At 48.3% G+C, this 10,192-nt stretch overlaps 1 protein-coding gene across 1 annotated transcript; it reads left to right on the top strand.

Moving 5' to 3' along the window:
• Window positions 1-3,532: 3,532 nt before the first annotated feature.
• Window positions 3,533-9,997, top strand: LOC104040676 (octopamine receptor). Its single transcript, XM_064450800.1, has 4 exons — window positions 3,533-3,842; window positions 3,964-4,252; window positions 7,713-7,889; window positions 8,919-9,997. The coding sequence occupies exons 1-4, from the start codon at window positions 3,824-3,826 to the stop codon at window positions 9,592-9,594; spliced, it is 1,161 nt and encodes a 386-aa protein (XP_064306870.1). The 5' UTR covers window positions 3,533-3,823; the 3' UTR covers window positions 9,595-9,997.
• The last annotated feature ends 195 nt before the right edge of the window (window positions 9,998-10,192 follow it).

The following is a 10,192-nucleotide window of genomic DNA, read 5'->3' as shown; positions in this document are numbered from 1 at the left end:
CAAGTCCCGACCCGCAGCTGGGAGGAGGACCTCGCCTTCCCAAGCAGCCAATTTAGCCGGGTTTCCCCCAGGAACGGGACTAAACAACCCAGTGCTCAGTTTCCAACCTGACCAGCTCTGCCCCAAAACCCAACAGCCACCATCCCATCACACCGAGCCCGACTCAGCCTCCCCAGCAAAGCAAAGAGGGGCTGGGCAGGTAACATCTCACCAGCGCTAATGCTACCAGGTTCCTCTTAAAGTCTGGGATTTTGTAGCGTTTTGGTTTCATTTGAGCAAAGCACCGTTTTGCTTTTAGCAGCAGGGAAACCAATCCGATTGCACACCTCTTTTTTTCTTTTTTTTTTTTTTTTTTGTTTGTTGTGTTCAGCCAGTTGGGCGGTTGCCCTGCCCGTGCAGCTGCTCTGTGTTAGGAAGGACCGGCTTGAATGCAGAAAAAAAAATAAATAAAAATTAAATGCATCATTTCCACGTGGAGCTCCGGTGCCTGGAGGAATGAAACGCCTGCGGGCTGAGAGCAGGGCTGCTCCCCAGGGCACCCCGCTGCCGGTAAGTGCCGCCGCCGGCATCCCCATCCCCATCCCCGCATCCCCCGCGACCCCCTCCCCGGGGTCCCCGTGGGCAGGACTGCCGCTGCTTGCTGCTCCCCCCGGTAGGACCCCCTCCCCCAGCAGGTTCCCCCCAGCCAGGTCCTGTACCCCCCTGACCTCCCACCCAAAGGAACCCCCCACCCACCCAAACACTGCCTCCCCTCTGAGGCAGACCTCCTGCCGGGGCAGGGTCCCCTGCTCCGGGCTGGGGCAGCGGGGGATGTGCCCTCCAGCATCGTTGGGGTTTTGCCCTCCTGGGGGACTGGAGGTTTTTCTCCCCAGGGGTTTCACCCCCAGGGGTGGGATTTGGGACCCCAGGGCTGCGGTTTCGCACCCTAGGGGTTGGGGTTTGGCATCCCCGCTCAGTCACCCGCTTAATGCCAAAGGGCACCCCCATGTTTGCAGCGTGGGTTTAACTTTGCCCTGAGTTCTACTGCTGCGATCGCTGCTCAGAGACGTGGTTCTGCAAGCCAGCGGCCGCTGCGGCGTCTGTGCGGACCACGGCGGGAGGAGGCGAACGGGCCGAACAATTTATCTGCCAGGAAGTGTGGTTGCGCTGAAACCAAACTGTTCCGCAGGAGCTCATCCAGCCTGATGACATCAGTGGGGTTGTTAGAAAGAACGGTGCAGATTACCCTCTCTCCTGCCGATAATGTGACAGCTGGAGACAGGATTTATTTATTTTCTTTTTATGGGGTGTTATCAGGATGGGAACTGTTGTCTGAGGAACATTTCCATTCAGACCGATGTACTTAAGACACCCTGTAGACTTATAGCAGCACCTGCTCAGGGACCTGCCACAGAGCTTGACGGCCAACAAACCTGCTTGTTCTCAGCGCTGGAGGAGCAGGAGAGCTTCAGGTCTCAGTCAGCAAGTCCCAGCTCCAGTGAGGAGGGGCAGAGGAGGAGCTTTCCTTCTTAATTTTTCTAGATGGCTTTAGTGATTTCTTGATTTTTCTTTTTTTCTTTTTATTTTTTTAACTTGAAAGTAAGGGAACCACTAAATCCAGCAAGTAAATAGTAGTCATGGGAGGGAGCTGAGAATTTGGAAGGGTGAGTGGGTGCACGTAACACACGATTACCTCGAAGGAAAAGGTCAGCGTTGCTTTTACAAAAGCCCATCCTCAAAATCGTATGGGAGCGCTTGAAAGAAGCCAGCAAATATGTGGATGAGAAGCACCTACTTGGTGTGGTCTGCTTGGATTTCTGAAAGGTTTTCAATATGGTCCCCCGTGGTGGGGGCTTTTAAGGTAACTTAATAGTCCCGAGTCAAGAAGGAAGTTCCTTGTGTGAATAAATTCTTCTCTAAAAGGTGAAACGTGGAGAAGTGGACAGCGAGGTGCCGTGTGGAAGAGAGGTCAGCAATGCTCTTTACAGGGATAGGGGCTGGCCTATGTGGGGTTTAATAAATCTGTAACTGCAAAAGATGTGAATCATGATGTGGTGATATTAGTAGGTGAAACAAAGCCTAATCAGGGCATGATGGATAAAGCTTTCAAGAGGCTCAGTGAGCATTAAAATGGAAGAAGAAATTCAACTGTGAAGTGATGAAGTCTGGGGAAGATGGAGAGAACCTAATTTCCTCATTTCATCCTATTTTCCTGTCTAAAGCAGCGGGCTCTGAGGTGGCTGTTACTGCGCAGGCAGGAGATCTTTGGATGGCGATAGACGGTCCTGTGGAAAGGTCAGCTTGGTGCTAAGTGCCAATCAAAAGCAGCAAACCACATTAGGGATTGTTATGGAAGGGAAGCAGGACAAACCAGAGAACATCATTATGCCCTTATATAAATCCACAGTGCATTTATCTCTTGGAAATTGCAGTTTTGGTCCATCTCAGAGGCTCAGAAGAGCAGGAGGGATGGCCAGGAGTCCTCAATCGCTTCTGTAAGAGGAATGAGCAGGTTGGCAAAGCCTCCTCAGCCTGACCAAGAGATGATGAGGGGGCTGAGGGATGGGACAGAGGTTAAAGAACCCACCAGTGGCATTGAGAGTGTGGGTGGGGATTGCTTGCGTGATGGCTCTTCCAGAACAAGGACCAGAGGGCATCAAGAGAAACTAGCTGGTGGTAGGCTCAAGAGAAACAAAAAGAGTGGTTTATTTGCATGGTACGTAGCTCTGCTGTGGAAGTTGTTGCTATAGAAGGTCATGGATGCTAAAAGTTTGCATGAGCCAAAGGGGAAGCAGGACAACTTCATGACTTAGAAGTCCTTGAAACTATCTTTAGAGGTAATTCTGGATCAGAAGGTGCTGGAAGGAAAAACAGACATCTGGGAAATTTTGCTACATCCTGCCTTGTCCTTGTAATCCTCCTAAGGCAAAGTTTGGCACTGTGAGATAAGGCATGTTGGACCGCATAGATGGTTATCCTGACCCATTTGTAACAATTTGATGTCTGGAAATAGTTCTGTAATTTTCTTTTCCCCATAAGTTTTGTCTTTGTGTTCACATTAGCCGCCCCAGTGAACTTTGAACTGCTGGATTTTTTGCAGCGCATCATTGCCACCTTCCCAGGTAACTGTGACACTGCTTGGGCAAAATCTGGGAACTGAGCTGTGGACACAAGCATGTGAATTTCCTTGGCTGCAAAGTTATGGAGTTGGGAGCATCCTCTCCCAGCTGGGCACAGAAGAGGACATGAGTCTGAGGTCACTGCTGCACCTGAGAAGTCTCGATTACTCGTTTACTTGCATTAAGCTGCCTGTGTGGTTGCTGACAGCTCTGCAGGGCCCTTCAGACTGTAGGATGGAGCTGCCCACCATGGTAGTAAAAAGCGCTTAACTTCAGAGCCTAAAAAAGTACCAGGGCAACCCAAGGCAGAGCACGTACTCAACAGCGGGGTTATCAAAGCAGCCAGCCTGGGCAAGCAGTCTCACCTGCTCTGTGGGTGGCAAAGATGATAATAGGAATAGAGAATCACAGAATGGTTTGGCTTGGAAGGGACCTTAAAAACCACATAGTTCCAATCCCCATGTTTTGTGGACGTGGCATGCTCTTCAGTGGGATTTAGCAGAGCTGCTTTAATTTGGGATTTCAGTTGCTTGCTCTTGTTCTCTGCTCTCAGTGCTTTGCTTTTTTTTTTTTTTTTTTCTCCTGTACCACACATCACCTCATGATGAATTTTCATTCCCAGGAGGGCTTTTAATTGCCATGAAGGACTTCAGCCAGTGCTGCATATTTATCCTCACCCTCAGGATTTCAGACACTTCTAACAGACTGATAACCATGGGACAGTGATGGCACAGACACAGCCGGGTGTGTGGATTTTTCTTGAAGTAAATGAAGCATAAACATTATTTCTGTACTTCCTTTCATAGACCTACAAGTCATGTGCATTGAAGTCCTTATTTTCTTTTCCCCCTTTCCTCTCTTTCAGACTTTAACAGTGGCAAGATGCCGATGGACAAAAATGAATCTTGGTTCTCTAATTTCTCCTCTGCTGCCTCCTCCTTTGTGAAAGGCGGTGATAACTGGGCAGGGATTGGCCTCCGGGACGTGGTCATTGGGCTGATACTAACCCTCATCGACTTGATCACGCTCCTGGGAAACACAGTAGTCTTCATCTGCCCAGTGGTGGAAAAGAGGCTGCGCACCGTCACCTATATGTTTATCATGTCCTTAGCCATGGCAGATTTCCTCGTAGCTTGTCTGGTCATGCCCTTTAGGTAAGAAGTACTGTAAGGTAAGACCAGACGGCAGTGCGTGCGTGCAACGTCTTCTCTCCCAGCTCAGGAGCTGCTGTTTGAGCAGGGCTGGCTAGAAGTTCACGTGCTGTGCTTAGGGCTGGGCTCTCCAAAGAGCTTAACTGTGGGTCAGCGATTATATGTGCTTCTGTGCCTCAGTTTCCCTACCCTTTATAATGGGTCCCTTTATAATGAAATCAGTGGAGTTAAATTCTGTGCTTTCGATTTTACACTTCTTTAACCTTATCTTTTAATTTCTGGTAGTGGGAGAGAGCAGTAAAAAAGATTCTTACTAGTGTAAGAAAATGGATGATTTCATATCACTGAACTTGAAAGGCTATTGCAGCGATGTTATTCTTCATATATTGGCGAAACACAGAATTTTGATTGTTCCTTCTGATTCAGACAGAGTACCGGCAGAGTTTGTGGGGAAGGCTGGTGACCTTGCGACACAAACCTCTTGCCTGCACGCACAGGCTAGAAGACTTGCAGTCTGCAGTGAGATAACAAACGGGATTTGCTGCACTTGGGGGAATTGTTTTGTCCCTATTGCCTGACTGCGTTGCACGCGGACAACTGGCAGCGTTGTCATGGGGACAAAGTCCATCCCCCCTCTTTCTGTGTAAATGTAAGGACTTCATATTAATAAAAGTGAGGTAACAAAAGCTCCCCCTATATTCAATGGAGGAAGAGCCATTTGAGAGGGCAGTTGTCCCTGCTTGAGGTTTATATTTACAGGAGCTTCACTGCCTGGCTAAAACAGTAAAACGCATCCAGAAACAAGTTTCCTTGCAGGCTCTGGCTGACTTGTGCTGCAAAATGGCTGTAGGTTTGTGTAAAGCTGGGGGCTGCACCCTGTTTACTGCACTCGGAGCAACATGAAGAGGCTGAACTCTTCTCACGTCCTGTGCTTCAGTTCTCAAAGGGCTGCCTACGCTTTCGAATTTGGCACTGAAAGGTATTTTCCCAAAAAGCAATTACTAACTGGGTTATACGTTTATAGTGTCAGGTGAAGAAAAAACAGTTAATGATGTCCTTCAAAAAAATATTACTGCCAATTTCAATTCTAAGCTTGGTTAATTTTTAAGTTCAGGTTCTGAAATCATCCATCTATATTCACCTGTCTCTCCCCTCCACCTGGTGCTACAAATATCTGTCCTGAGGGCTTGGATTGAAGCTTAGTCTAACCTCTCCTCCCCTCTCAAAGTCGTGGGGATGAGGGTAGTGACTTAACCAGGAAATTTGTGTTGCCGATAGTGGGGGTTTTGCTCTATGTGGGAGAAAGATGGGATTTTGGAAGTGGCTCCTTGCCAGAGAGGGGTGGGAAGGGTCTCCAGGTTGGCTGATCTTCTTCCCTGAGCCAGCAGCGATGAGCAGGAGTGTGGGTGAGGATGTGGCCGCAGCAGTTTGGCTCTCTGTTGCCTTCCCCATTTCCAGCTAGCAGGCTAAACTGGGCTGGAGCTGGGCTGCAGCTGGGAATGGTGGAGTCTGCAGGGCCTGAGCTGGGCTTGCCTGCAAAACAACATGGTTCCCCCTGCCCTGCCCAGAGGGGATGCAGAAATGATCTCTGTGCTCCTGTCGACAGTAGCACACACTATTTTTTTTCCCAAGAGAAGCTCTGATGTTTCCAACTGCATGGATGAGGTTACCGCAATAAAATGCGGCTGACCTCTTCAGCCTCCCAGAAAGAGAAAATCGGTGCGTCAGATGCCAAAGATAGGATCATAGAATCATTAAGGTTGGAAAAGACCTCTAGGATCATCAAGTCCAACTGTCAACCCAACACTACCATGTCTCCTAAACCATGCCACCTAGGAAACTGATGTCTTTGTGCCCCTCCTGAATTGCCCCAGCATTGCCTGGCCTGAAGCCTTTCCAGGTCTTGGTGGGCCACGTGGTGAGGAATGGACCCTGCCATCTCCATCGGGCATTGTTCGGCCCTGCTGATGGAGTGGCTCTTGCTATACATCTTTCCCACCATCTCAGCTTCGTATCTATATTGTGCTTCTGAATCACAATAGCTCCTCAGTTGGCATGTTAGCATGTGCCAAAAAGAAGGAAAAGAAATTATCTTAGGAGCATCCCACCAGATGCTGATGGAGGTTGGGTACCTGCTCAGCTGGGATCTGTGCGCGGGGATGTTCATGACAGCAGCATGGTCCACTTCTGAATGGCCGCAGTGCTCAGACCACTGGCTTTGAGGGCTTCTCAGGAGTGCCACCAAGACACCCAAGTCCATTGCTGGACCTGTGCTTCAACTTCTATATGTCTTATTTCCCCACCTAAGAAAGAGTCATGGAACCTTTCTGTGTGTGCAGTGGGACCCTCCATGCTGCCCACGAGGAGGCCGCCATGGTGTAGGGAGGTCTGCTGTAGACCAATGTTTGCTTGAATTTTTGCATAGCATCCTGCGTAACAAAAAGCTGCCGAGGGCTGGGGCCCTTCAGCCACCACTGTACCCACTTACATTAGTCATGCTCTAAAAGAACCTTCATAAAGTTGTTGCTAATTAGACAGAGAGCAAGGGTTGGTTTCTAACTCCTCTGACATCAAGTTGACTCTTTCTGCCCTTGCCGGACGGCAGAGCCCACCTGAGCGCACGGCAGTGCAGCAGCCCTACTTTCATTGTATTTGACCATCAAGCTGTGAAGTTACAGGATAATTAAAGCTTTGCAGGACTAGGCAGTTACCCAGCCTTTCACATCAAATTCACACATGATGGTTATTTCAGCAGCACCCCAGGAGCTGCAGAAAGCTGGTGAAAGAAAGGGGAAGTGAATGGCATCTAATTGAACGCTGTAGAAACACACATCAGCCTTCCTACAGCTGCCATATGTTCCGTCCTTCGCTGCTCTCTTCTTACAGACCCTCTTGACTTTGTTAGAAATAATTTTGGCATAATGTCTGCTTCTTGCTCTGTGTTTAACTCACTGAAGCATTTGTGAACTATATAACGTACAAGCTGCATAGGCTTCCTCCCAGGATTATTTTTTTTTAAACTAAGAGTTGAAATTATGTAGTTTTGAAGCTGAAAGATCAGATGAAAAGGGAGTTTCTTGGGGGAGAGTGCACCTTCCATGCCTCAGGAACTCGGGATAAATCATAAAAGTCTGTGCTGCATAGGGCGCTGGAAAAAGCTGTGATAAAGCAAGCTGTGCAGATGTGAATTTGGGAGCTCTGGGCAGGCAAAGGACCTCTGTCAAGGCACCTACTTACAACAGAGCGCAGGCAAGAGGTATAGGTTTGGCCTTCTTCAGCCACACTCCACCTGCGGGTTATTGCCTTGGGTTGCACTTTGAGGATGAATCCCTGCTTTCTAACTGAGCTGTGTGCCCATCTTTAGTACCTCTGTGTTAAAATATGGTGTGACTTCAGTGGAGTCTTGAAGAAATGCATTAAATCAGTCCTTCTAGCTCTGATCTCTACCCATTTTCTCTGGCAGTATCATTTACGAGGTGACGGGGATGTGGCTGTTTGGGAAGCTGTTCTGCAAAGTCTGGATCTCCTTTGACGTCATGTTCTGCACCGCATCCATCGTCACGTTGTGCTTCATTAGCCTGGACAGATACTGCTCCGTGGTGACCCCGTACCACTATTCAAGAAGGATGTCCCGTGGCAGGTGAGTGGCGTTGCTCCTCCCTTTGCATCCCTCCAAATTTTTACTTGGCCATGGCCTGTATTGACTAGAGACCAAATGAGTTATTGACAGTTGCTGCCCAAAAGCAGCGCGATGTGGCAAAAGGACCTTTGCACCATTTATAACTTTGCAGAAAAAATTTAATGAGGTGCAGGAGAAAAGGAGAATGCAGCTGCGCTGGTTTGGTGGTGCTCATGGGAAAGCACTTTTTGAGTTAGGGATAGGGTGCAAAATGGGGTAGAAACCAGTGGTGTGGGCTGACTTGTTTCCCAGGTATTTCATAGGAATTTTCTCAAGGACTAGGGGAAATGACATCCAGAAGGATGCATGCAGCAGTAGCCTTCCCCCTCTTAAACTCACAATATTTTCTGAAGTGATATTCATGGGGGAGATGCAGAGAAAACAGGAGGCGTTTCTAAGCTCCTATCAAGGTTTCATGTGAAATATTGAAATGAGGACTGCAGGGTGGGGAAAGTTGTCTGAGGGTGGGCAGAGAAGACAGTGCAGCTGCGGGGTGCTTTACAAGGTGGGTTCAGGCTGTTTTGGGGATGTTTTCCCCACTGCAACTCTTGCTGTGTATGATTTGCGGAGCACAGGCAGTCGCCAAAACGAGGAGGGGGCTGTGGTACTGAGGATCCATCAGCTCCACCCATATTGCCCCTCAGAGGATGAGGTAACGGCCAGATATTAAAGCTGAAACCAAATAGAAAAATCTACATGATGTTGTTTTAAATATTAACAAAAAAACTTCTGCAAAACATTTCTTCCTCTTTTTTCAGCCAGTCCTGAGCACCCTTTACACTGACCCTAGTTCTGTAAACCACAGACCCAATCACCCAGTCATTAGAGACATTCACACATGGGCTTCTTGTACCCCAGCTTTTTCCCTTCTCCAAGCCCTGTGGGACTGCTGAGCAGTGATACCCCACACGGGTTACCATGGGCATTGAATCCTACTGGATGTTCTCAAAGTAACTCAGATCCTCTCTCCCCTCCCCATCTTTTCCACAGATGCATCGTGATGACCTGCATGGTCTGGGTATACTCCTCCCTCATTTCCTTCCTTCCTGTCATGCAAGGCTGGAACGAGATCCCCGGGGTGGACTTTGATGCAGGCAGAGAATGCATCTTTGTCACCAACTGGATTTTTGCCATCGTGGCTTCTGCGCTGGCATTTTTTGTTCCTTTCATGGTCATGTGCAGCATGTATTTCTTCATCTACCGAGCTTCACGGCTCAAGGCCACTCGTATCATGTCTCAGACCCTGGAGATTCACTACCACCCCAACAGCAAGCGGCAGAACCATCTGCAGCTGGAGAACAAGGCCACACGGACCATTAGCATTATCATTTCAGTCTTTGTGCTGTGCTGGCTGCCGTACTTTGTCCTGAATGTCTGGCTCGCTGCCAGAGGCACCGACTCCACCAGCACTCTCTTGGTTGACACCTTCAAGATCATCACTTGGTTAGGGTATTGCAACTCCACCATCAACCCAATGCTCTATGCTTTCCTGAACCGGGACTTCCAACGGGCCCTGAAGAAGCTGCTCATTTGCAGGCACAGGTCTCAGGTGGGTGTTGGAGAAGACATGGTTTCCATAGCCACGTTTTCGAAGACTGCTCCAGACCTAGAATATAGCATTACAGTGCCAGTGCCCAGTGGTGCCCTGAAGGGCAAGCCCAAGTAACAGAGACTCAGAATCAGTTGCTGGAGGTGATGGTACAGGAAGTGCCAGAGCACATCCTAATGGAAAAATAATGGGTAGGAAAATAGGGGAAGAAGGGGTTGGAATATTACAGCTGGGGGCTTATGACAAAGATGCATTTCTTCATCTTCCACAGTTTTATGAATGAGGAACTTTGATATTTTTAGGGGCAATTTGTGATAACTAATGGAGCTAATTCCTTCCTGGGTAATTATTTTTTTTAATGAGCACTTCGTAAGATAAATTCCATCTTCAAGCTGGGGAAAAAAGAAATCGGTTTGATAATGTGAACTTGTTTTTGTGTGCATCCTGGTGATCTACAATGTAAGGTGGGACAGTATTTCTTTCTTAAAAAGCCTCTGTAGCTCTCATCTTGCAGCTTACATTACAGATTTGACCAGTTTTAATAACTTCATGTGTGTCAGTCTGTGTATGTGAGTTAGGAGGGATGTGGCAAAAGAGCAGAGGTTGCTTCTGTACAAAGGCACCACTCCACAGTCTGGGCTCTTGCTCAGGGTTCCGCTACCTTCAGAAATATCATAGAAACATAGGACCATTAAGGTTGGAAAAGACCCTTAAG

This window comes from Phalacrocorax carbo, chromosome 4, assembly GCF_963921805.1.
Source record: "Phalacrocorax carbo chromosome 4, bPhaCar2.1, whole genome shotgun sequence".
NCBI classification, from domain to species: domain Eukaryota; kingdom Metazoa; phylum Chordata; class Aves; order Suliformes; family Phalacrocoracidae; genus Phalacrocorax; species Phalacrocorax carbo.
This window is presented reverse-complemented; position numbering and strand designations above follow the sequence as displayed.

Coding starts and splice junctions, on each gene's coding strand:
- LOC104040676 (XM_064450800.1), top strand. Junction 4,253..7,712: donor TGTCTGGTCATGCCCTTTAG/GTAAGAAGTACT, acceptor TTTCTCTGGCAG/TATCATTTACGAGGTGACGG. Junction 7,890..8,918: donor AGAAGGATGTCCCGTGGCAG/GTGAGTGGCGTT, acceptor TCTTTTCCACAG/ATGCATCGTGATGACCTGCA.